The 26,370-nt window shown below is 44.7% G+C and overlaps 1 protein-coding gene and 1 long non-coding RNA gene across 3 annotated transcripts; one reads left to right on the forward strand and one right to left on the reverse strand.

Moving 5' to 3' along the window:
• Window positions 1–1,204: 1,204 nt before the first annotated feature.
• LOC138816167 (transmembrane and coiled-coil domain-containing protein 5B-like) lies at window positions 1,205–21,683 on the forward strand. 2 transcript variants are annotated; one of them, XM_070005713.1, is made up of 14 exons: window positions 1,205–1,250; window positions 5,828–5,909; window positions 6,237–6,462; window positions 12,376–12,558; window positions 13,363–13,512; window positions 13,742–13,859; window positions 14,191–14,241; window positions 14,789–14,857; window positions 15,800–15,856; window positions 16,521–16,580; window positions 17,037–17,101; window positions 19,813–19,888; window positions 20,094–20,137; window positions 21,302–21,683. In XM_070005713.1, exons 4-14 carry the CDS (start codon window positions 12,482–12,484, stop codon window positions 21,498–21,500), a joined length of 966 nt encoding a protein of 321 aa, XP_069861814.1. In that variant the 5' UTR covers window positions 1,205–1,250; window positions 5,828–5,909; window positions 6,237–6,462; window positions 12,376–12,481; the 3' UTR covers window positions 21,501–21,683. The 2 variants fall into 2 exon arrangements, with proteins under 2 accessions (XP_069861814.1, XP_069861815.1); XM_070005714.1 differs by lacking the exons at window positions 1,205–1,250; window positions 5,828–5,909; window positions 6,237–6,462; window positions 15,800–15,856.
• Window positions 4,754–21,563, reverse strand: LOC138816168 (uncharacterized). Its single transcript, XR_011368579.1, has 5 exons — window positions 21,219–21,563; window positions 19,560–19,633; window positions 15,026–15,112; window positions 12,665–12,771; window positions 4,754–6,308 (listed from the first exon to the last, which is right to left on the reverse strand). It is a non-coding gene; the product is annotated as an uncharacterized lncRNA (long non-coding RNA).
• Window positions 21,684–26,370: the final 4,687 nt, after the last annotated feature.

Consider the following 26,370-nt stretch of genomic DNA (forward strand, 5'->3'; position numbering starts at 1 on the left):
AAAAACATGAATCATCTGAATAAAAATGTATGGGCTTTAAATGTCTGCTATAAACTCTGCAACTTGAAAATAGTCATGTTTTTAATGGAAGGATTTGAAATAGTGACAAAAGTCATTGAGAAATTACTCTAAATATGTTTGCCTATTTTTTTGTATTTTCAATGTCTTTAAACTCTCACATTATTGATTTATCTTAGTATTCTAAGTATTCTAAACAACTCACAGCATTATTAGCTAATCAGAGAAAACTTGAGGGAAACCCCTAGAACAGGAACCGTTCCCATGAATTTGTCTCATCCATCCATCCATTTATGCATCAGATACTTACTGAGCAAGTCTGCAGATTGTGTATATGCTCCTATAATAGTAAAGGTGAATTGGATACAATCATCCTATATTCAAGGATCTTGCTATATCATAATAACAATGCACCAACTGCATGCATAAATATAACAAAATAAGCTAAAATGGTGCTCTAGAAATTTTTAAGGGTGAAATCTCAAGAGCCAAGAGCATCCTGAGAAGTTGTGCGAACCAACTTCTCACACCGCACTCAGGTACTTTTTAAAGTATCTGAGTATCCAGGGACTTCAGTTTGGGATTATTGCAAACAATCCCTGATGAGATTTCAAATTAAAACCTATGATTTTTAGGAAGGAGGTGTGGCAGAATATGGACTAAGTCTAGAATCACTGGGCATTTCATAGGTGAGCTGAACACGTTTTGTTAAAGTATCCAATTAAATTTAATTGTGGTCCAGCTGGTAAAATTTTATTTGTGCAGCCAGCCAGAAATTGCACCTATGTCCAATTAAGATGGGAGAGGGTGGAATGCCAAAGGCAGATCAGCAAGTGTTCTCCTTGTGATTGGCGGGCCAGGCACTCAGAGGCTGGGCGTCGCTCGCTGTGATTGGCAGGCTAGGCACATAGAGGCTGGGCGTCGCTCGCTGTGATTGGCGGGCCAGGCACTCAGAGGCGGGGCGTCACCATTCCTGGAGTCACAGGTCTTCTTTCAGAGCCCGGTGTCCAGCCATGCTCTGCGTCTCTATCAGGCCGTCCATGTGACCACTAAGTACGTCCTCCGTGGTAAAACCCTGCTGCCATGGCACCCGCCCTGTCTCCTCTCACCCGCATTGTCACCCTCTCCTGATCTGGGCTTGGTCCCCGTGTACTGCAGGGCCCTCCCAGCTGTGTATGACAGGTTGATCCTGTTACCAGCCGGCTTCAATGGAACCGGTAACAAACTCAAGTGTAAGTTGCGCCAAGGCAACCCAAGTCCATCGGAGACAGCTTTTTGATACCGGCAGATCCAGATAAGTCGGGAATTATTTTGCTACTTCAGATACCAAGTAAAGGGACAGTTCTCACACAAAGCAATATTACGTTAGCTCTTAAAAAATGAAAAAGGTTGCGTGTGGGGTGGATCCAGGAGCCGGCGGCTCACGCCTGTCATCCCAGCTACTCAGGAGGCTGAGATCTGAGGACAGTTGTTGAAGGCCCGCCTGGGCAGGAGGGCCCGTAACACTCGTAGATGCTACTCTGGAGCTTTATTTTCCCCCACTCAGTATAGCAAAGTTACAAATAACTCAAATATACAAAGAAGATGTAGTTGATTTTCTATAAGCCTCTGGTCTCACTAAGCACTAGAGAAACTTGCTAATTAGCTTCCTAATTAAAGTTTTTGTCTCTTAGGGTTTAAACAATGTCCATTTGGTTAAGCAATCAGATTATTCAAAGTTCAGTTTCCTTTGGGGACTGATAGAAATTTTATATTTTGATGACTCTGTCTCTCAGGGTAAATAGCCTTAGTGCTGATCTACCCTTTTCCTCGGGGCGGTATCAGGTCCTTAATGGTGTGCCTGTAGTGGGAGTCTTCTGGGACCTTGCTGGTCTCTGTTGTAGTCTGGCCACAGGCTCAGCCGCTCGTCATTGTGGTCTGGACAGTTCCGGGTGGAGCTGTGTTCCCACCCCTGCAATCTGGGTCCCAGACACGAGGCCCTCTGTGGGCCCTGGCTGAGGGCAGTGGGGGGCAGGCCCTGGCTTCCCTGTGGTGGCTGAGGTCAGTGGGGGGGGCCCTGGCTTCCCTGTGGTGGCTGAGGTCAGTGGGGGGGGGCCCTGGCTTCCCTGTGGTGGCTGAGGTCAGTGGGGGGGGGGCCCTGGCTTCCCTGTGGTGGCTGAGGGCAGTGGGGGGCAGGCCCTGGCTTCCCTGTGGTGGCTGAGGGCAGTGGGGGGCCCTGGCTTCCCTGTGGTGGCTGAGGGCAGTGGGGGGGCGCCTGGCTTCCCTGTGGTGGCTGAGGGCAGTGGGGGGCAGGCCCTGGCTTCCCTGTGGTGGCTGAGGGCAGTGGGGGGGGCCCTGGCTTCCCTGTGGTGGCTGAGGGCAGTGGGGGGCCCTGGCTGAGGTGGTGGCTGAGGGCAGTGGGGGGGGCCCTGGCTGAGGTGGTGGCTGAGGTCAGTGGGGGGCCGGGGCAGTTCGCAGGCTCGCTGGTGTCCCTCTGTCCCACCGCTCTCACCCCCTGCTGGACAAGGAGCCCAGAGCCGGCCAGGGCTCTCCAGGAGTTCTATGGCCTCCTTCAGGAGTCTCCCAGGAAGGCAGCCCTGAGCCCTGGCATTGTGGTGCCTGTGCTCTGTGCATTCTTATGCCTCCACATCCACAATCACTCAAGGTGAAGAGCCTCTGAAGTCACTCGTAGGTCCCCCCCTCCTCCCAAACCTGAAATGTTGACAAGCCGGGCTTACCAGTTTTCTCTCAGTGAAGATTGATATTTGCTTAACTGTTTAAGGAAAACAAACCCCTTCAGAATGGAAAATGGCTTTTTGTAGTTGTTGGACATGAGGCTTGAACTCAGGGCCTGGGTGCCGTCCCTGAGCTCTTCTGCTCAAGGCTAGCGCTCTACCAAGTTGAGGCATGGCACCACTTCTGGTTTTCTGGTGGGTCATTGGAGATAAGCGTCTCACAGACTTTTCTGCCTAGGCTGGTTTTGAACCACAATCCTCAGATCTCAGCCTCCTGAGTAGGATGACAGGCATGAGCCACCTGTACCTGTCAGAAATGGCATCTTTCTATACAGTCTTCCCTTTCCTTAGATGGTACAATGAGGCTGATGGTTGCTTAAGAGGTCACTCAACAGTAGACTATATGAAAAAAATATATCAGCAATACCTATCTACAGTTAATCAGCTAGTTAATAATCTACAATTATGTGAATGGAAACAAAGGATTATCCACCGCTCCCCAGGAAGAAAGGGGACCCTGGCCACCCTCTCCCCCCTCTGCGGATCCTGTGACACAGGTCATCTGGGTTCATCGATGATCCCTTCAGACATTATATGATGAACAGTCACAAATGACCTTGAAGATGTCTATTTCTTCCCACATTTACATTAAGGAATTTAAAGATACTCCAATTTAAATGAAAAGTCTGTAAGGCTGCCTTACTAAATGTTTCTATTTTATAATGTGATCAATAAGATATTAGGTCTTCTGAAATAATCTCAATAGCAGGTTGTAGTTGCTAACTTATATTCAGGCCCACTTCTGTGCCAGCTGAGAAATGGACATGCAAGGCAAATACATTAGCCACACTTTTGAAAAGAGAGCTAGAATTCAATGGCTTTGAGGATAGATTGTTCTCAGCTGGACTCTAGGGGCAACAAACTCATCAGCTTAAAAACCATATCTAGAGATCTAATGTGCTAATTTTTAACAAAGTATTAGCGCAAATGCTTACATAGCAGCAAGAGGAATGAGTGGTCAGGAGGCTCTGTCCCTCAGGTGGGACTCTTTCCATCCCAGACGTTTAGAGATGGGGTTTATCTTCTCAGAGGACTATGAAGCAGATCATCTTCCGACAATGAGGACAGGGCATAAGGAAAGGAAGAGAGGAAGGAAGGAAGGAAGGAAGGAAGGAAGGAAGGAAGGAAGGAAGGAAGGAAGGAAGGAAGGAAGGAAGGAAGGAAGGGAGGGAGGGAGGGAGGAAGGGAAAGGAAATGCAGCCTTGTCTAAAACTCTGTGCAACCCTATGCAGTATAAATTAGCTGCTCTGTTTACTAATGAGAAAATATCCTGGTGAAATAGATATACTGAGCAAAACAAGACTTCGTAAGAGATAGGCTTCATCAACCAGGTGAAAGCTAGGAGTATATGACCCATAGACCACCTTGGGTTCCCAAAAGCTTCAAGAATTATTTCTTGGGGCTGAGAATGTAGCTTAGTGGTAGAGTGCTTGCCTAGCATGCATGAAGCCCTAGGTTCGATTCCTCAGTACCACATACACAGAAAAAGCCGGAAGTGGCACTATGGCTTAAGTAGTAGAGTGCTAGCCTTGAGCACAGAGAGACTCAGGGACAGCACCCATGCCCCAAGTTTAAGCCCTAGGATTGGCAAAAAAAAATTGCTTCTTGTGTATCTTTGTGATTCACCTATTTTTCTTATTAATGGAACTGCTTCCCTCCGTGTAATAAAATAACTAACGTAATAACTAAAATTTGAAAATCAACCCAAGCTAGCAAACCCTGTTCTCATTCAAGAGCTACTTTATTCATTGCAAACACTGCACACAAGTATTGCATGAAAAAGACAAAAATGGTCTCTTAAAGACGGAATCTTTCCTGAGGAAGGAGAGTGGCTGTTTTAATCAACTTTAGAGAGCTGGGATATTTCACATTAGTACTTCAAGATGGCTAGGTTCGCGTGAGCCACTTCTCTGACTCTCCTTTGGGAAGTGGTGTCTGTGTGTAACTAATTTCACCAATTAATAACAGCACTTTCTTTATTGTCACTATTCATTACTTTTCTTTGGTCCCACTGTTACAACTGTAAATTGTGCCTTGATGTGCTACTACAAATGGTGACAATTACTGAGTGTGTTGACATTCAATCTGGTTCCAAATACTTTAATCAGAAATGTGTGGAATTAGGGATATCTGCCAAGTGTTAATTAAAATAACTTTTCTCCCACTTTTTTCATTTTAAGTAGCAATTATAACTCTAGAATCTGTCTTTATCAGAAAAATGAAAGAATTTATAGGTGTTTTATTTTTGGAAGAACTAATGGCTTAAGGCAGCCTGTCTAAAATCTACCACCAAGAACCCCATCCAGGGAGCCTCAAAAGGCTTTCTGACCCAAATCAATCTGAATTCGGTTTGGAAGGCTTTTTCTGGACCACTTTGATCGTGAGATGTAAAACTGGAACTTCTGTAAGTATGGAATGCAGACTTGACCTGATGTGGCCTTGAAGAATAATACTCGTGGACTGAAAATATACTTTCTTTTTATTCTTTCCCATCACTGCTTGGATCCCAAGCTAATGTGAAAGCAAGGGAATATTATCTTAGATCCATCCGCTCTACTACGGCTTTTTTTTTTTTTTAAAGACAGCTCTCATATCAGTTGTTCTATATGATGGCATGAAGATGAGTGAAACCCACTTTTGTTTAATAGTGTCATTGCTGTCCCAATCATTTTATTACCTGACATGTATCATAAACAACTGAATAGACGTGGTGCCTAGCATTAAGCATCCACTCGATCTGTAGAGACAGCTGAAAGGAACGATAGCCTACTTCCTTTACTTACTCATCCAACAAATACTTGCCTACTCCCTCTCAAGCACTGAACTAGTAACTGAGAATATGAAGTTGCGAAAGACTGCGTTCTTGAAGGGTACATGGCACATGGGAACATGTTTGTTTGGGACAATTTTGTAAGAAAATGCATATCCCAAAATTTTGAGCACCAGAATTTTCACTGCATTTGCAGTTTTTGACAGGGTGAATTGATTCAAGTAGTGTTTGTAATACTAAAAAGTTATTTCTAATTTATATACAGCTAATCCAAGGATCCTGGACCCACACTAATGAAGAGAGCAGTAATTTATCACCCGGTAACTTGATGAAGAGAGAAGAGTAGAGTAAGTGTCCAGGGTTCATTTCCAGTCTGTCTCGCTGTCAATTAGTGCACTGTTTCCTTCTGGTCTTTGTTCTTTTTCCTCACTCAGATTCACTAAGTTCAACAGGTTGTTTTTACTTCATGTTGGTTTGGTCTTAAACAGCTACTTCATTGTATCAAGTCACTTGATGCTAATTTCAGAGAATTCTCATTTTTGGTTTGAAGACTACAGATGATAAAGCAGGGAGGCTATCAATTTGAGTTCTTAGGACATTTGCTTTGTTAAGTCAGCCCAGAAAAACCACTTGACAACATATACTCACTAGTGGGCATTGTTCTTGATTTACAGATGGTTGTCATTTCCTGTCTGCCTCTGTTCTGATGACTCTGGGAGAAGAATAAGTTGATCCTTGCATCTGACCTGCACAGATATCACAGCAACACTTATTCTCGGACCTCTTAACCTTTGGACATCCTTCCATTGTTTTAACACCACCCTTACTCCAGAAGCTCACACTCTCGAGAATGGTCATGTATAAGGGAGGCCTATGTGAAATTCAGTGATTGGAGGAGAGGTCTGTGTAAAATACAGTGATTGGAGTACAGAACTGCTCACAGGACTTGGAGGTTGTGGGAGGGCTTTGGGAAGAGGGGAGATGTAGGCTAAACTTTCAAATGAGAATTGAAGAAATGCAGAAGGACTTTCAGATAAAAAGGAAAGACTTAAAGGAGGTTAACTGTCATTATGTTTACTGAGGGATTGTATTAAAGGGGTTATAATCTAGTTTTCTCTGAGTTCTGTTACCAGCCCTGTAAAGTCAAGGGAAAGAGATTGAACTTCAACATCACCCACCTAGTTCATCCCTCAAAGACCAGCTCTCCTGAATACCTATTAAACCCTTTTCATTTTGAAATGTACCTGTCCTATAAACTCATTCACTTTAGTTGTTTGCTTTCATTTTCTAAGACATCAATTTTCTATTTCAAAAGGTCCAACGTAAAACTTTCATAACCAGTCATAGCTGGCTCTCCATCAGTGCTCTTCTAGCATTAATCACGTTTCTACAAGTTGATCACAAATATAAGGAGAGTTTACTGCTAGTTAATAATTATTTGGGAATTTTAGTAATTGCTAGGTGGGGATACAATTAAGTGACATTAGTGTATATTATCATATATTAAAGAGAACTATGTAAATACTACCCATTTTGAGTAATTAGACATTAATGTCATAATTTTCAAAATTTTCTCTTAGTCAAAATAATTTGCCCCATAACAACAACAAAATAACAATTTTTAAAAAGCAGAGAAGCATCTTGACTCATTTAGCAGAATGAGATTTCTTTATAGAGTTTTTTTATAATGAAGGTTTAAGAAGGGTAAATTAGGTAACTCTTTTTTTTTCATTTCTATGAAAATCCTTTCATCACTGCTCTGGCTCCTCTCCTAATAAGTGAAAATGTAAATGGAGATAGATTAATTAAATTCTGTAATAAGATTCTGTAGCTACTGGCTGTAAACTCTAGGGAAACCACAAGTCCCTCATTACAGCTTATCAATTGCCATTAACTCTTCAAAGTATCCTCAGATATACTTAAGGCAAAAGAAAAAGGGTTGCTAATGATTTTAGAAAAGATCAAAAGCTCTTTCTATGACTGTTGGAGACTACTACCAACCAATGGGAGAAGCCCATAACTAGCATTTGGGGAAGCTGTCATTTCCACTGTTGGAAGTCTGGTCCAATTGAAAGGGACTTGAACTCCTCAACCTGACAAGGAGTAATAGGTTCTAGAAGGAGCCATTTTTGGAAAATGTCACAGGAAAGGACTGAGTTCAGAAGGTAGCCAGCAGTCTAGGGTAGTTCTATTTTTAGTTTTCGGAGGAATCTCTATACTGATTTCCATAGGGGCTAATTAATTTACAATCCCAGTCAACGTGTCTAAGAGTTCCTTTCCCATCATCTTTGCCAAAAATTGTTTGTTACTGTTTGTTTCTTGCTGCTTGTCATTCTAATTTTGCTGCAATAGAATCTCAATATTGTTTTGATTTGCATTTCCTTTATGGCTAGTGAAGCTAAACATTTGTGTATTTATTAGCTACTTGTACTTTTTTGGAAAAATGTCAATTCATTTCCCATTCATTAATTGGATTACTTGTTCTTTTTATTTTTTGTTTTTTAATGTATTCTGAATACTAAGACCTCGTGAAATGAATAGGTTGCTAAGGATTTTGTCCCATTCTATGGGTTCCCTCTGCATTCTGATGTCTGTTTCCTTTGCCATACAGAACTTTCCAATTTCCCAACTGTCATTTGCCAATACTTGTTCTTATTTTCTGAGTTATTAGGATCCTACTCAGCAAGTCCTGGCCTATGATTCTATCTTGAAGTGTTTTCCTATAGTAGTTTCAAGTTGCAGATCTTACATAACTGATTTTTGAACATAATCAAAGATAGGATTCTAGATTCAGTCATCTGCATGTACATAACCAGTTTTCCTAACAACATTTGTTTAAGAGTCTGTCTTTTCCACAATCTATGATTTTAGCACCATAGAAAAAATCAGATGGTTGTAGTTATGTAGGCTTATTTCTGTATCTTTTATTCCATTATATTTGCCTACATGTCTGTTTTTGTGCCAGTACCATGTTGTCATAGTTACTTTGGTTCTGTGATATAATTTGAAGTCAGATACTGTTTATTTCTCTAGCACTTCTCTCTTTTTTGGGGGGGAGGGAGTCTGGTCGTGGGGCCTGAACTCTAGGCCTGGGTGCTGTCCCTCAGCTCTTCAGCTCAAGGCTAGCGCTCTACCACTTGACCCACAGCACCACTTCCGGCTTTTTTCTTTTTGCTTATGTGGTGCTGGGGAATCGAACCCAGGGCCTCATGCATGCAAGGCAAGCGCTCTACTACTGAGCCACTTTCCCAGCCCTCTAGTACTTGTCTTTCTACTCAGCAGTACATTGGTTATTTGTGGTCTTTTGTATAAATTATAGGATTGATTTTTCTGAAGAATGACATTGGAATTTTATAGGGACTACCGTGAGTGAATCTGTAGATTGTGTTCAGTACTGTGGCCATTTTCAAAATACTGAATCAGCCAATCCATGAACGTGGGTGGTCTTTCCACCTTTGGTGTCTTCTTCTTCAGCTTCCTTGATAGTAGTGTCATAGTTTTCACTGTGGTGTTCTTTCACCTCCAAGTTTAATTCTAGGTATCTTTATTTTTCTAAGCTACTGCAAATGGAATTTCTTTCCTGATTTCCTTTTCAGCTTGTCAACAGCATATAAACAAAGCTGCTGGTTTTGTGATGTCTTATCTGTGTTTTTTTAAACAACATTTTCATCAGCTCTAGGAGGTTTTATTTTCTTTTGTTTATGGAATTTTAGGGTCCTTTAGGTAAGGATCATATCATCTGCAAATAAAAATAATTTGACTTCTTCCTTTCCTGCTTGTATTTTTTTTTTTTTTTTTTTTTTTTTGGTCGTGGGGCTTGAACTCTGGGCCTGGGTGCTGTCCCTCAGCTCTTCAGCTCAAGGCGAGCACTTTTACCACTTGAGCCACAGAGCCACTTCCAGTTTTCTGGTGGTTTATTGGAGAGAAGAGTCTTAGACTTTCCTTCCTGGGCTGGCTTTGAACTGCAATCCTCAGATCTCAGCCTCCTAAATAGCTAGGATGACAGGCGTGAGCCACCGGCACCTGGCCTTTATTTATTCTTATTGCTCTGCCTAAGAATTGAAGCTCTCTAGTAAATACAAGTGGAGAGAATGGGTACCTTGTCTCCTTCTGACTCCAAAGAGAATACAGTTTATTTCCATTTAGGGAGATGGAGATGTTGGCTATATGTTTGTCATAAATAACCTCTATTATATTGAGGCATTTTTCTTCTACTCCTACTTTTCTCAGGGCTTTTATCATAAAGGAATATTGAATTTTGACAAAGGCCTTTTTTTGTAGATATTGAGTTGATTGGGTGATTTTTGTATTAAGAAGGCTGGTATAAAGCTATTTATATGTACTGTTCATATGTTCATATATTCTATGCAACAGCTGGTTTATAATTTTTAAAATATCAGTGTCATGAGAAACAAAAGAAGGCAGAAGTGCTTGTACAAAAAGAGGACTAAAACTAGGCAAATGCTAGTAACTCAGAAGGCTGAGAGCTGAGGATCTTGGTCTGAAGCCAGCCCAGGCAGCAAAGTTCATGAGAGTATTATCTCCAATAAACTATCAAAGAAAACCAAAACACAAAACAGAAGCAAACTGTGGCTCAAGTGATAGAGCATTAGCTTTGAGCACGAAAGCTCTGGGACAGCTCCCCAGCCCTGAGTTCAAGCCCCAGGACTGGTACAAACAAACAGACGACAGACAAAAAAAGAATGTCATAGGCAAAATTCAAATACTATCCAAACAGTAGACACTATGCAAATCAGTGTTAAATTTAACTGACTTAATTTACTTAATTTGAATGTTTGAATTTTAGTAGATTGGCTTGATTGACAGCACAGCCATCTTAAAAATCAACACTTAACACTCTGTATTCCAAATAAACAAGCCCCCACCAATCCGCAATGGAACATGGTGCGATTTGGCAAATGGAAAATGTTTAATTAGATGCTCTCCCCAAGCTACAAAACAATGTCAAGTGACTCCAGCAGAAACTAGAGCCAGGGTTTATTTGCCTGCATCTGATTTCCTCCGCTAACACGGCAGCCAGCATAGATATGAGGGGAAAGCCAGGGCTGCTGCCTCCACACTGGCTGTCCACATCACTGGCCACAGCCTCTGGGACGACTTGGTTTGGGTGTAGGACTCTGCCTGAACCCGGTCTGTCCAGTGTGTCCCACAGGTCTGTTCCCCTGGGAGGGACTTGCTTCCTTGAATGCTCAGCTTTGGATGGCACAGGCCCTCCCTTCTTCGCTCTGTGGGGGCAGCTTCTATGTGACTCAGATCACGACTGTCCTTTCTGTATCTGTGATCTCAGGTTCAAGGAGGTATAATTCATTCTCCCTCCCATACTCTGCACCACAAAACAGTTCCAAACCTTAACATGAAGGAGATCCTACTTATGTGGGACCAAAATAGCCCTCTGGTCTACTTTTTGACGTGTCTTTCTTGCTCTTCATCTAACTCCCAATTTACCCATTGTGCCATCTCCCTGCCTCTTTCCCTTTTTTCTCCTCTCTCCTTTTCCAGGTTTTTTATTATGAACTTCAATTCTCTCTTCTCTTCTCTTTCTGTCCTTTGGGCTCGTTTCCTGCCCTTTTATAATTCTGCTTGGACATCTATAATACAGGAACTGTTTGTTCAGTAATAAACTGAACATGAAGAAAGTCAGATGAACTAATCATCAAATGTGAAAAAAAGTAGGCTAGAAACATATGTCAATCTTGTTTATTTTTTAAAAGGAAGACAGGTTCAGAAAGACAAATGGCTCGTCTTTTCTCTCCTTCTTGCTATATCTCCAAATAGTCCTTCACTTATGAAATATCAGGTCCTTCTTTCCCAACGACCTGCAATACCAGTCCAGGGAAAATACAAGCGTTTGTTTTGTAGCTCTAAGGATTTAGTGTGATAAGAATGAGAGTGCACTTGCTCATGCACAAGACCTCTTTCAGAGTCTTCCTGGACTGTTCTCTGACCTTCCGGTCTCAGAGCTCCTGAACTGTCCTGATTAAAGATGCATGGTGTGACGATGGAGTTCTACACTTCCACCAGAAAGAATGGCATTGCCCCATTCATAAGGAAATGGAAAGACCTGGAAAAAATATATGAAGTGAAGCAAGCTAGGCCTAAAGAAAAGTAGGCTGCATTGTTTCCCTCATTTGTAATAATGAGGATATGTCTATGATATTCCTAATGGGGGGTCACAGTAGCCTAATCACTAAGTGCATAGGACTATAGATAATAAAGCGTATCAACGTGAACTCCAAGAACTGGACACAAGAGGCTATTATATCCTGTATGCAGTCACTTATATTTTTTGTTTTACTTTTCTGTACCCTTTGTCTTGTGTATAATTTTATCTTATCTATGGAAGGGAAAAGGAATCACAGAATCAGCAGGACAAAGGACGGCCTAATGCAACAATGATACTCGTTAGACACTATGTTGGAAATGAACCATACCATTTGGCAGGGGAGGAGTGGGGAAGGATAAGTGGGAGAAATGAACGAGGGGGTAGCAGTGTTTAAAGGGAAATTCACTCATTACCTCACTTGTGTAACTGTAACCCCCCCACACCCTATTATCACCTTTACAACAAAGATACTTAAAAAGAGATGCATGGTTTGGGTTTGTGGCAGAAATCTGTGAACATGCCACACAGAGATCATGGAAGAAAAATGAGGACCACCACAATTCCTGAAAACCCCCGAGGACTAGGGTGTAGAGCTGATAGATGCTGCAGGAGGGGTTTTGAGTTGGTCCAAGACTGCACTGCTGTTTCAGAAGATGCCTATTCTGGAATTCTCTTCTACTCTGCCGCAGAGATGAGAAGCATTGTTTGACCCACCCATCTCCACCCACTATGACATGCTGCCCCACCCGGGCAGCCGTGGCCGGTCCTGCTTCACGTGGAGACCTCAGCTAGAATATGCCTTTTCCGAAAATTCAGGTGTTTGACTGGAAATCTCTGTTGAGAACAGAAGAAACTCAGTTGGGGAAAGAAAGGTGAGCTCCGAGGGGATCCTCCCAGGCTAGGATGCCAAGTAACTCACCTAGTCTACTTCTGTGACCTAGAATAGGTGTTCTTTGCCCTTCCCTCCCTCTAACTCACCTGAGAGGTCTCTTCTCATCAGCTGCATTAGTACACTCTCACCAGCAACACAACACAGTGTGCACTGGCATGATTCTCAGCAGAGGGTCACGTCCCCCAGAGCTGATCTGCAATCAGTAAGGCTGTATTAGAACATCTCTGTTAAACACCCCAGGGCTGTAGGCGTGTCCAGTGGAGAACCACTGATGAAGAACATATCCCCACATTGTACAGTTCACCCTTTCTGTGAAACCACCTGCCACGAGCCTTCTTAGTATAATTATTCATATAAAAATATTTCCTGGCTGGGACTGTGGCTCAGTGGTAGAGTGCTTGCCTAGCATGCATGAAGCCCTGAGTTCCATTCCTCAGTTCCACATACACAGAAAAAGCTGGAAGCAGCACTGTGGCATGTGGTAGAGTGCTAGCCTTGGGCACGGAGAGGCTCAGGGACAATGCCAGGCTCTGAGTTCAAGCTCCAGGACTGGCAAATATATATATTTCCTTTGCTTCCCAAAAGAGTTGCATTTTAGTAAGTGTTGATCATAACATTTAAAATTAAAATGTGACGTGACTCCAGGAATTTATTGTATGCAAAGCCCTGTAGAAATCAGTTGATCCTGGAAAGTGAAGTAGAACTGCCCAGGCCCATAAACAACAGGTGGTGGTCAAATGAGTTTTCCTGTTCTGGCTGAGTGATGAAGCCAATTTTCCTGTAGGCACAAGATGATGGAGATATCAAACTTAGTGGTGGTGAAACAGAACCTTGACTACCTAAACTCAGACCTTGAAAATGACCTGCAGAGACTGGATGAGACAAATCAGATGCTTCTTAGAAAAGTTCAAGAGAAAGAGGAAACCATTGAAAGGTTGGGGAGCCTCACCTCAGTGCCTCTTGGGAAAGGGGAGCGGTGGGGGGGGGGGGTAAATCGCTCATGTTATTTAAGCCCTGAAACACAGGCTTTACAGATACAGTGTTGCACTAGGCTGCCACATTCGCTAGTCACCCCCCCCCCCCCTGCCAGCCAAAGCAGCCCTCTAAAGCTGGGGCCCTAGCATCTCCTTGCTCAGGCTGAGCCCATGGACCTTGTTTTTCAGTCTGGAAAGAGATATTGCCCTGTCAGTAGGAAGAGTCAAAGAGAGGGAAGAGATGGACCAGCTCCTGTCTGACAAGGAGGACACCCTGAGGGGTCTGGAACTGGAGACAGCCAAGCTGGTAAAGAGCCTTCCAGAAGCAGAAATCAGGGCTTTCAGTCTCCTGGGGACCATCCGTGCACACCTGCCTATGCATCTGTAGAGAATCCACCGCGTGGGGGCGTGATCTGAGTGAGAAGCTCAGCCTGGGGCTGGGCATGGGCTCCATCCGGTACCACACTCTTTCAGAATTATCTGAGAGAGAGAGAGAGAGAGAGAGAGAGAGAGAGAGAGAGAGAGAGAGAGAGAGAGAGAGAGAGAGAGAGAGAGTCTGTGTCTGTGAGTGTCTGTGTGTCTGTGTGTGTGTATAACACTAAGCATGCTTGCCCCCCTTTACTTCCTTCTCCCCACAGGAAAAAAAGAACAAGATCCTAGCCAGGAATTTGGGGGAGCTTCAGAAGAAGGTAAGGAGACCACAGGTCTTGAACTGCTTGGATCCCTAGGACATCGCCTTCCCAGGAGAAACGCAGGGGAAGGGGCATGGAGCATGGAAAGGAGACCGGGGCATTCTCAGATGAGGGCTGTCTTCCATACCACAAAGCCAACGCTTGAAACGGGCTTGTCCTTATGAGTCTTAATGGAGCTTCCCGAACTTGCCAGTCACAAAGGAGCTCCCTTCCCTTCACCTTCTGAATCCTCTGACAGACTGGCTAAACAGCCCCTGCTGTGGGGGAAATTCAGACAATGGCAAGAGGACCAAAGGATTGCAAGGGTAGAAGAGATTGGGCCCTCCCTCCCCATCCCTTGACTCGGTCTCTTCCTCCTCTGTGCTCATGGGCAGTTTTCCTGGGCTGGGGAACAGAAAGGGCTGTCCAGGCATCATGGGCCGGAGAGCTTCCAGAGTAACAGGAGACTCCCAGCCAGCTACACCAGGGCCTGGGACCTGGGACCCACCACCCCGGGCCTTTATGTTTGTATTCTAAGCTCATGTTTTTTGGCAATGTGTTTCAGGTCTCAAAGAGATTTAAGAATGCTGTTCTAAGTAAAGGAACTCTGAAGCAGAGTTTGGTAGAACTGAAAGTGAGTAAAACAGCAACCTTTGAATTTTCTAGAAACAGTGTTAGTTCTGGCTTCTAGAATTGCTCTCGTGGTTTTCCCAGGCGAGGTGTATCAGAAGTGAACACATGGCCTTCACTCCTGCTACTTAATTCCATGCCTGTAGACACCCTAACACCTCTGATGGCTCACCCTAGCAGCAGAGATGTCTGTAATGTCAGCAGGCACAGGGAAGAGCACCGGACCTGCATGCGGTCTTCACTCCTGAAGTTTATGATCCTAAAGGAGGATGCACAAATACAGATATTCTGGTAGAAAGACAATACTAACACCCACAATTGTATAAGATTGTGTCTGTGATTTGATTCTCCAATCTCATTGCTTGCAGGTCAATTGGGCTTTATTTTTTTAACCTTTTTCCTCTAGTAGATGGTAAAACAACTGAGAACATGAAACTTTGAAACTATGTTATTTATACCTCAGAGTCTAAAACAGACTGACAGAGAGCAGATGTCCAATAAACATATGTTAAGTAAACAAATAAAATGGACTCCAGCAGGAGCAAAACCCTACATCTGCAGACGTATACGGCAGAGCCCCCCAGTCCTATGCTTTCCTCTAAAAGAGGCCTAGGGACTCTCTGAGCCATGTGTGGTTTGGAGGGCATGCCATATTCTACAGAATGAACAATGGAAAAAGACTGCTGAGGAATGAAGATTGGCTCCCTGGTTTACACAGCAGCTCTGCCACTCTCAAGACTTAATGACACTGTGCAGATCACTCCGCTGATTGTGTGTCCTGTCTGCTAACAACATAACCCTGCCCACTGGAGACTAGGATTATGTGTTCCTCAATGTGGGACCATCATTGTCACCCCAGTTTCCACTGGTTTGGAGAGGATGGCTATTACATAATCTGCCTGGCACAGAGAATGTTATTAACTTTCTACTAACACACCTTCCCCAGGTACAACTACAAAAGTCAACTGAGTCCTGCACACAGCAACAGGAGGAGATGGCTAAGGTAGTCTACACAAGGGTATCGCTGGGATATAAAGAGGAGGAACCCGAGAATCTAAAGCCAGCACCAGTTTAAGATGGGGGGGGGGGATGGGGAGCAAAAATACCTGGCAAATGAATGTCTTTACACAGAAGAGTAAGACGCATCTACTGCTTAGCAATTTGGGAGGCAGAGATTATGAGGATTGTAGCTCAAGTCCAGCTGAGGCAAAAGCAAGAACCCCATTTCCACCAACAGCCTGGGTATAGTGCCTATCTGAGGTATAGGTAGGATTCAGTCCAAGCCAGCCTGGGCAAAAGTGCAAGATCCTATCCAAAAAATAAAGGGCTGGGGGTGTGCCTAACAAGTGCGAGGCTCTGAGTTAAAAAACCAAGTACTCAAGTACAAAAGTACTAGTATACTGTTTCGTAACTATTTTGTCCCCTGGCTGAAGATCTATGACATCCCTTGGCCTTCACACAGAGGGGCAGACATGGAGCTGGACATGGAGCTTCCTGTGCTCATAGTTAGACCCTCTGTGTGAATGATGTCATTGCTCTGTGAGGTAGTTGTTTCTCCTCCAGCATGTAATTGCTAGGTAACCAACCAAATGTCCAATGTACCAGGAAGCAGCCTGTCGTCGCTCTGACTTAACTACTAAGGTTTGTTCATTTTCTTGTCTTTCTAGATAGAGAGTGACTACCAATCTGTGTATCAGCTCTGTGAGGACCAGGCCCATTACATAAAGGTACAGTGCTTCTGGGGGAGGTCGGATGAGGGGACTTCCCCCAAGGTCATGGGATCCTTGGCTTCCCAGAGCCTGACCCCTGTCTCATATCAACAGCAAGGACAGCAGAGCAGACAGGCCGTGTCCTGGGCTTTTCATACAGCATCGTTCCCAGACAGTCTTTCCAATAACTCGGTGAGGCTGATCCTGTTATGATCAGGACACCACGGTTCAGAGGAGTTGGGATGTGTTCTGGGGAACACAGCTGGAGTCTGTTAGAGCTGGGACTTGAGTTCTAGCAGGCCTAAGGCTCTACCCTCCTCCGTAGGCTCGCCTAGTTCTTTACGAGAATAACCCCCAACCCTAGGCACACTTGTGGAATATTAGAAATCAGTCTTAGCAAAATAGTTGCATCAATGACATGAAAATAAAACACTGAAATTATTGTTTATGACATCCTCTTCCTCCCTTGGGAAGAAATATCAGGAAATTCTGAGGCAGATGGAAAAGGAAAAGGATGTACTACTGCTGGAGAAAGAAATGTAAGTTTGGGAAAGCCACCTCTGTGGAGGGCTGAGGGTCCCAGAGTGCCCCACCGTGTTCTGGACCAGAAACTCATCCATGTTTTCCTCTGGCCACCCTCAGTGGCTTGTGTCTCTCTTTAGTGTTCTTTTCCTTCATTCTTTTTGTTTTTTCCTTTTCCTTTATTCTTATTTGACTTGAATTCCCCAAAATTGACTCAAGCTACATTGAGAAAGGGATATCACTGTGAAAACAGCCCGGATATGTCCCTTCACCCATACCGTCCCCTTTTCCAGGATGTGCTGAAACCACCAGACTGGCCAGAGACACCTGTCACACTACCACGCGCGTGTGCGAGAGCCTCAGAAATGCCTGTCTGCACACTGAACTTCATCCATCAGCTTTGCTAGATTCACTTACTGTTATGCCTAGTAGGCTCCTGTAGAAGTTCATCTTTGTAACTTTCCAAACTTTTTTAATAGCCTTTTCTCACTGTGCGCATGATCCATGACTGTACAACAGAGACCAGATGGACAAACAGTACTGTGTGTAGGATCACACGCTAGCGTGCTACTGAAAGTAGACCTGGCTTGGGACTCTCTTGAACACATCTTGTACCAGGTCTACACTCTTCCATTTAAAGTTCCTGTGTTTTCTTTTTCCAGGCCTTGGCTTTGTGTGGGTCTGTTGAAATGGTCGTGTTTTCCCTCTGAGGTTGGCGGGCCTTGAGTTCACTGTTTACAGCACGGCAGGGCACTGCTGCTCCAGCCGATGCCCCGTTCTTTGCTTGGCAGCGCTGGGGTGTGAACTAAGAGCCTTGCACTTGCCAGGCAGACATTCTCACTTGAGCTATGTCCTTTTAGTTTTCATTACTTCTTCATAGGGTTTTGCTTTGCACTGGGGCAGGCCCAGATGACAGATGCACATGGCCGTGCCCAGCCCTTTCTGTTCAGTTAGGTCTCAGGAACTTTTTGCTCAGGCTGACCTGGAACCATGATCCTCTTGATTTCTGTCTCCTAAATAGCTGGGATTATAGAGGTGAGCCACCATGCTCAGCATATGCCTGACTCTTTAGGCACTGCTTTTTTCTTGACATCTTTCTGTAGGTACCGGTGAAGAGCTACTGCCCCAGCGATACTTGAGCTCACTTCTGTGTAGTCCCTCTGCCCTCCAATTTTCCTCCCAAGCCTTAGTTCTCTGGCATTATGAACTCCAGCCAGTGTCTCCCCAGCCAGTGATGCTACCACTTCCTGCTGTCCTTGGAGGACTGCCTGGTCTACATTAGGAAACTGGCTTATGGCTCTTCTACACCCAGGGTTTGTAGCCCTCTGGCATCAGACCACGCTGTCTATTTTATGCAGGCGTACAGTAGCTTTTGAAAGTGGGATCTCCTGGCACGGGGTGCTTGTCATGGAAGAACCAAGAGTCTGTGCCACTTCTCTCTCCCTCCCTTACTTGATGACTATGAAAAGAAAGCCTCATGAGAATACTGGATAAATGTGACTCTAGCAGAAAACATCCCCAAAGTCTGGACAACAAAAGAAAAGAACAAACAGGCAGATTCTGTAGAGAACACTTGAGAAAGGAGAGCAGAGCGGGGTTCTGTCTGGGTTTTATAGCTGTGGGGTAGGGATGGTGTACCTTGGGGCACCTAGAATACAAGAGAACTGGAAGTAAATCTGGGCTAATAAACAAGAATTCAAGGCAGCCAAAGCTGCTAGAAAGAAAGAGAACCAGTTTGTACCTGATGTTAGAGTCCAAGTAAAGCCAGTCTCCTGGAGGCAGTCGCGAGTCAGGCTACATCTTAGATCCTTAGCTGGGCTGCTCACTGACTGCTCTGAGCACCTGTGGTTTTGAACTGAGCCAGGGTCTTGGGCAGATTGCCTTTTTCTTAAGAATGGGCCACATTTTCCCTAGTTCTCTGTATGCTAAGCAATAAGAATTTTGATGTCAAGCATTATGAATGTTACCAGGAACTCAAGAAATAAATCCTAGGGCTGGGAAGTTAGCTCAATGGTAGAATGCTTGCTTCGTATGCATGAGGCCCTGGGTTTGATTCCTCAGCACCACATAAGCAGAAAAGCCAGAAGTGGCACTGTGGCTCAAGTGGTAGAGTGCTAGTCTTGAGCTGAAGAGCTGAGGGACAGCACCCAGGCCCAGAGTTCAGGCCCCATGACCAACAAAAAAAAAAAAAAGAAAGGAAGGAAGAAAGAAAGAAAGTCCTAGACATGCACCTTTCAGCCATGCATGATGATTGGTGATGCATGCCCAAACTACCACCACACAGGAAGCTGAAGCAAGAGGGCCATGAGTCTGAGGCCATCCTGGGATACAGCGAAATCCTGTTCTTGTTTTTTTTAAAGCTGGGTACCAAAGCTAAAGTCTGTAATCCTAGGTACTCAGGAGGCAGAGATCTGAATGATCCCAGAAATAGACACAGGCCCCTTTCTATCAATAACTGGATGTGGTGGCATATACCTATCTGAGCTGCACGGGAAGCAGGAACGGGTGAGTTGTGGGCCAGCCTGTCCAGGGCATACATGAGAGCCTACCTGAAAAATAACAAAGGCAAAATGAGCATTGGGAGAATGGCTCAAGTGGTAAAGCATCTGCCTAGTAAGTACAAGGTTCTGAGTTCAATTTCCCTAGTACCACCACATAACAAATAAACAATGTTTCATCAGCTGCTCGGGTTGAGTTACTAATTCTTGGCTCTGATCTTTTCCACCAGATCCAAAGCCCAGAATAACTCTTCCCAAGTAGTGAAGCCTGGGTCAATTCTGGTGGAAACCATCCAAAGTAACATGGTAAGTCTTCCCTTTCCCTCCTGGCTTCTCTCTGTCACCATTCTTTATAATAGCCCTGAAGTTAGAAAATAAGATGCAGTGTCCTGCTCTAAACTATAGCAGGTAGGAAAAGGCAGAACCAGAATTCAAGCCCAAGCAGCCCCATCCTCCTCATATCTGCCAGGATCTGAAGAGATAGCCCTTTCACTCTTATTGCTTCCCACAGGAAAGGACCATCATTAAGAAACAGAAGAGAATCTTTTGGTACAGGTAAGCGGCACAGTCTTACTTTGATGTAATCTAGGGGGCTCTGTAACCTTCTCTGTAGGTGCCCTAACACTGGCCAAAGTAATAAGGACAAGCACACCTACCTAAAAACACCAGAATTAAAGCACTAGAGTTACACAGTTGTGCATAGCTGGAACAATTAATTGCTACTTCTGTGAAGTCCAGGGAGGAAATTTGTTGGTTGTAATTTTCATTTTGTGTGCACATGCGTGCATGTGTGCACGCAGGTGTGTGTGCACCTGGGCAGTGTACCTTAACTTTTTTTGTACTCTAACACTCAAACCACAGCTCCACTTCTGGCTTTTTAGTGGTTAATTAGAGATCAGAGTCTCATGGAGTTTCTGTCTGGCCTGGCTTTGAACTGTGATCCTCAGATTTCAGCCTCCCAAGTAGCTTGGATTACAGGCATGAGCCTCTGTGTAATTTCCATTCTCATGATCCTTAATTATGATGGTTTCAGACCCTTAACCCAGTAGTTTCTCGGAAAGGGAGTATAAGGTACATGCATATTCTGGGTTCTTTTACTGTAGGCTGGGTAATTCTAGATAAAGAAATCATTTGAGTTCTGTTAATCTGTGAAGTGATTTATGTAGAACTTTCACAAAAACTTATGCCATTTTGAATCAGTTGAAGAATTGAAGCCTTAGACCAGTTGGTAGAGTAGATTTTTGGATGCACATGAGAAAACACATTTTACTGTTTGACTTGGTTTTGTTGGGCACTTGATGCTTAGAAACAGCCAGTCATGACTTTGCATTTATGTTGATACCAGAGATGGTTAAATCTTATTTCACGTTCCAGAGCTGCTTTGTTGTAGAAGACATGAAAAGGGCCACTGTCATGAGGTTAATAGTGTGGCAGTCCTGCCTCACACCCAGAAAGTTCCTTCACGTGACCCTCCAGCTTTCCCATATGGACATTTGTCCTGCTGGAGGACACAGAAGTCAGGAGGGCTGTGTTCAGTCCTCCCGACTATTCCACTTTCTTAGGTCCGCTGGCCCCTTCACCTTCTGCAGCCCCCCCACCCCCTTCCTAGAGGCTTCACCTGACGCAAGCCACTCACCACTTAGCAGTATGGGATCCGCACCACTGCGTGACCCTTGGGTAGTCCTTTTTCACATGCTGATGACAGATGTCTCTTTGCAGGCATTTCCAGTGTCTTGTCTTCATGGTCATGATCTTCGTCAGGCTGCTGGGCTATGTGCTTTTTCACCTGCAGTACGTAAACCCAGACTTTCTCACAGATGCCCTGCCCATGGTGATGAGCAGACACAGCCTAAAGCAGCTGAGGGACATCTTATTTCCCTTCCTCACTCTAGAGGTGGAAGAAGTTCTGCCACACTAGTCTGTGGTGCCGTGGAGTGCTTCACAGTTCATCTAAAGGACAGGCCATGGCAATGACCCTGCGTTGTGGGGTGGGGAGGGGTAGGAGGGGAGTAGAGCCCTTGATTCAGAGCTGCTCCTTGACATTTGAGCTTTTCAGTCTTTCCTTGCTCATCCTCTGGACGTCTCTCTTTCAAATAAAGGTCTGACCAGAGCCCACTGTGTTGGTCCGTGAGTCCTGGGGCCTCACTATATATTTAAAGGTCCTGACTTGTTCTGTTTAGACAAGATGACAACAGGCCTCAGGGATTTCCTTTGTCTAGTTCCTGGTTGGTGTTATTTTTAAAGAAAAATTTATCAGCTTAAACTAATCTTACAAAGGGGTTTCAGAACTGTGATATTCCACACATGAATAAATACACTTTGACTAGGTCCCCCCCCCCCACATCAAACCACTCTTCCCCAAACATCCTGCTTTTACAATCACGTCACAGAGTTAGGATATTTTAGGCCTAGATTCCACACATGCAGGAATGTATGCAATAGTTGTTTTTCTGGGCTTGGTTTAATCTCAGCACGATACTCTCCAATTCTACAGTCCTGCAAGTGATATAATTTTATTCTTTTTTTATGGTTAAATACAATTCCATTGTGTATATACTACTTATTTTCTTTATCCATTTATTGATTGTTAGGCACCTAGGCTGACTATGAATAGTGTTGCAATAAACTATAAAATGTGTGCCTCTATTGTATATTGGCTCATATTTTTAATTATATGTCAGGAGTGGTGAGGTAGGGTTACATGATACCTATTTTTCAGGTGGGGGGATCCTGTGTTTAAGCTGTGACACCCCCTGGTCTCTGGTGTGAATGAGGGCACTGAGTTGAGGAGCTGCTGAGATGGACTAAGGCTTGTTCCCACCCGCTCTATCACGCCGCTACATTATCTCCCTCCAGCTCTTCTGACTTGGCATGAGGTCTTGCAGGTGTGGGATATATGAGAACTGACCGCTTTCATGCTCTTAGGTATTTCTTCTTAAATGAGAATAAAATTATTCTAAAATTCAAGTGTGAATAACTGGTAGATGAAACTGGGAGGTGCTTTTGGTATAGCAAAAGCTTCACCCCGGCCTCCCTCGCATCCCAACAAGGCTCCCTCTGGTCTTCCTGATGGGAGACAACTCCCGTCCTCTCCCACAGCTCCTAGTGCCATCTGGGTCTCCATGTACTCTTCTCCCTTCCTGTGTCATCACTGTGGACCCTGACCTTAAGACTGTCCTTTTCACTCCCAGATCACTTCTCATAGTTCTGAGCATGGCGTCTTACAGAGTAGAACCTAGTAAAAGAATGACAACAGCTTGGATGCTATTTCTTTTCCAGAGTCTGAAAGGCGACCATCGGAACTATGACTAATGCATTACAGGAGCTCACATTTTGTAGGACAGATCACAAGACATCCTCGCACAGAAGAGAGGTGGAGGGATGTAGGAAAAGCACAAGGTCTTGTGGCCACCTGGTGGCATCTCTATGACAAACAGGGCATGGTGGAGACAGTCCTGGAGGTCTTGCTCTAGTGATCTTTCTTCCTAGAGACCATATCTGATATGGGATAAACTGAGTCTCACTGAAGACACAATGCATCTTTGCTTTGGCTGATGATCCTGTCCAGATATTCTTTCTGGAGACTAGGGAGGAAGAACAGAGAATGATCTCAGAACAAGTCTCCTATAAAATGTAAAAAAACCAAAAGGACCAACACCACCCTCTTGTGGCCGTATGGAAGCCTCTTACATTTTAGCTGTTACTCTGGGACACTTCTGTGTGTTTCTAACCATTCCACTGGGCATTCATCCGTTCACTGAGTATCTTCCTTAGGCTAGGCAATGCTTGGGATGGAGCAAGGATCAAAACAGACCTGGCTGGCTGCTCTCGGGGCGTGTGTGTGTGTGTGTGTGTGTATGTGTGTGTGGTATGTGTGTGTGCGGTGTGTGTGTGTGCGTGTGGTATGTGTGTGTGTGCAGTGTGTGTGTACGCGTGCAGTATGTATGTGTGTGTGTGTGGTGTGTGTGTGTACGGTATGTGTGTGTGTGCACGGTATGTGTGTATGTGTGTGTGCGTGCGCGCATGCGCGGTGTGAAGCAGCAAAGCATCTGATGGTGATGTGTGCGTGGTCATGTGAGGATGAGCAGTGCCAGGGAGGAGCCAGCTCAGTGCACACTAAGGTGGCGTTAACGTAGACGACTGACTGAGGAACAAGCAGAGCTGCATGCTGCTTTCGCGACAGAGTCCCTGACTATATTAAAGTCCATCTGCTCATTGAAATCTTGTCTGAGTGGAAGCCTGGTTGGGCCAGAGCCTTTCTAGGCTGAAGTGCACCAGCATGTCAGAGACTCCCAGGTTACAGGTACATGCTCAGGGTACAGGGGAAAGGAATGGTATTTCCTAACTCATTCCCTTCCCCTGCCACGCAGTCCCTCACAAACCACAGGAACTCTTAAGGCCCTCTCCACACCCAGCCTTTCCCACAGGCATGAATATAAAATAGCAGCTTTGTAAAATGTGAACTAGGTAGCCTCCGCTCCCCATCAGACATCTAGAATTGGATGCAGGAAGATGATGTTGCAAAGGCACGGGGCCTTTGCTGTCCCAGAAGGTCTGCCTCCAAAGAGGAACCTGGCTCAGGAGGGTCTAGTGGGCATCCCCAAAGACCCAGAAGCAGAGAGGGAGTGTGCTGCTTTAAAGAAACAGTGCTGAGCTAGAGATCTGTCTTCTAGTGCCTGAAGCTCCTTCCCCAAATACCCACCTATATCTGAAAGGTTTAAAAAACACTGTATAGAACCTAGTAAGAAGTATTGAGTATTCAATTAATGCTAGTTTTCTTTCACTGATGTTTGGTAAAAGTTGCCTTCATCTAATGTTAGTTCTGTCCTATAAAGTGGCACAGCAAAATAAAGGCCTGCATGCTCTAACCACTGAAAGTGCACACAGCTTTCTCTGGTACAAAATGAACTTCCAAAGTTCTTCAAGCTCACAGGATATGGCTTCTAGGGTGGGTAGGGTCTTATCCTACCCCGGGCGCCCACACCGCTGAACAGAGTGCTGCAGTGATGTCCCATGGGCAGAGTCTGGGGGCCCTAGCCTTCACCAGTGCCTCTAAGGTTCCGCCTGCTATCCAAGCAGAGGTATTACAAGGAAATACACCAAGATTCACGATCCTCTGAGTATGAGCTACTAGGAGGCTTAGCAAAGGATGGGTTTGTTTTGTGGTGTTTAGGATCAAGCTCGCGTCCTCGTATATGCTAAACAAGTACTGTACCATGGAGCTACACCCCAGCCTCCAAACAGGCATTATAAACCCTAATCCATATCTCTTGTGTTTTCTATTTATACAGACTAAATAATGCTTAATGTGGAACTTCCCACTATTTTTGATGCTTCAGTTCCCACCCCGCCCATTGCAATCATTAAGAACTTTGGCTCTGTTAAGGAATGTGACCCACAGCACTTGTGGGTGCGAAGGTGCTTCCGGCGGCTTCCAGTGGCCCTGCAGTGCTTGTTGACCTGCATAGCTGGCAGCCCCTTCCTCCAGAGAAGTAGACAGTGCTCTCCCCACGGTCTCAGAGCACTCTGGAGAGGACGTTCTTTGAGTTAATTAAATTGATCAGGCACTCTATCTTCTAGCCTCTCTTAAAACTTAATTACCAGCTGACGATTCTGGACTGTTCCCATATCATCATGAAGATCAGTTTCCTTGACAGAGGAGAATGATGTGAAACAGGACTCTTATCTATCAGCGGTATACTCTGTGCCCTCCTCTACACACATTAAAATTAACAAATTGCATTTCTACCTTTTTGCAATCCCTAGTGTTGTCTTGATATAAAAAAAAAAAAGCAGTACATAGGAGGTGAGTTGGACCCAGGCCGCAGCTCTTTTTGTTATCTGACTTTATATAAGCCGTAGACCCTTCTTGTTGGTTTCTAGGTGAGTTCTCAATCATCCAACCTGTCATTCTTTGATTTTATGAACTAGTCCATCCAGGTCTTGGGGTGACTCAAACAACCTTCTTCCAAATGTCCTCCCAGCTCACCTATCTTCCAGCAGTCTCAGCCTTGTCCTGGAGGGTCTCTCTGGGTGCCTGGGAGTATGTCCTCCCTCTTCCTTGTTGGAAGGCTCAGCCTCACTGTTCTTTGGAATGATGCTGCTTCCTAAGAATGAGTTGAGGCCGGGCACTGGTGGCTCACGCCTGTAATCCTAGCTACTCAGGAGGCTGAGATCTGAGGATCTCGGTTCAAAGCCAGCCCCGGCAGGAAAGACTGTGAGACTCCTATCTCCAATAAACCACCAGAAAACTGGAAGTGGCGCTGGAACTCAAGTGGTAGAGCACTAGCCTTGAGCTGAAGAGCTGAGGGACAGCGCCCAGGCCCAGAGTTCAAGCCTCACAACCGACAAAAAAAAGAATGAGTTGAGCTGAACAAAGCTGACAGGCTTTGTTCAGCAAAATGTCTAGAGTGCCTACTATGTGTCAGACAATTCAAGACTTAGCAGGTAATGCTCTAAAGTGTGTGGTGGGCCCAGTTACAATGTCAAGTTAGAAACAACTCTAAAGCTTCTCTGAGGTATAAATTCTGACTCCATGGGAGCTCAGTGCTCCCTTTACACTAACTGATCACCTGTTGTATTGCAGAAATTTTATCAGATAGTTCCACAAGGCCTCCACTGCATAATTTGATGAACTGCCTGAGATATGCAGTTGGTAATCAGCAATAGCTGCCAGGCTTGGCTTTCCCAGAATGTCTGTCCTTCATGGTCAGAAGTAATGAAGACACTGATGTCATCTTCAAATGCAACGTCAGCCATCAGTTAGCAGAACTACTGGATGAGTGATC

The sequence above is a fragment of the Dipodomys merriami genome, unplaced genomic scaffold, assembly GCF_024711535.1.
Source record: "Dipodomys merriami isolate MVZ:Mamm:240054 unplaced genomic scaffold, mDipMer1.0.p SCAF_69, whole genome shotgun sequence".
In the NCBI taxonomy this organism is placed as follows: domain Eukaryota; kingdom Metazoa; phylum Chordata; class Mammalia; order Rodentia; family Heteromyidae; genus Dipodomys; species Dipodomys merriami.

Coding starts and splice junctions, on each gene's coding strand:
- LOC138816167 (XM_070005713.1), top strand. CDS start 12,482: ATGCCTTTTCCGAAAATTCAGGTGTTTGACTGGAAATCTCTGTTGAGA. Junction 13,513..13,741: donor AAAGAGGAAACCATTGAAAG/GTTGGGGAGCCT, acceptor CTTGTTTTTCAG/TCTGGAAAGAGATATTGCCC. Junction 20,138..21,301: donor AAGAGAATCTTTTGGTACAG/GTAAGCGGCACA, acceptor GTCTCTTTGCAG/GCATTTCCAGTGTCTTGTCT.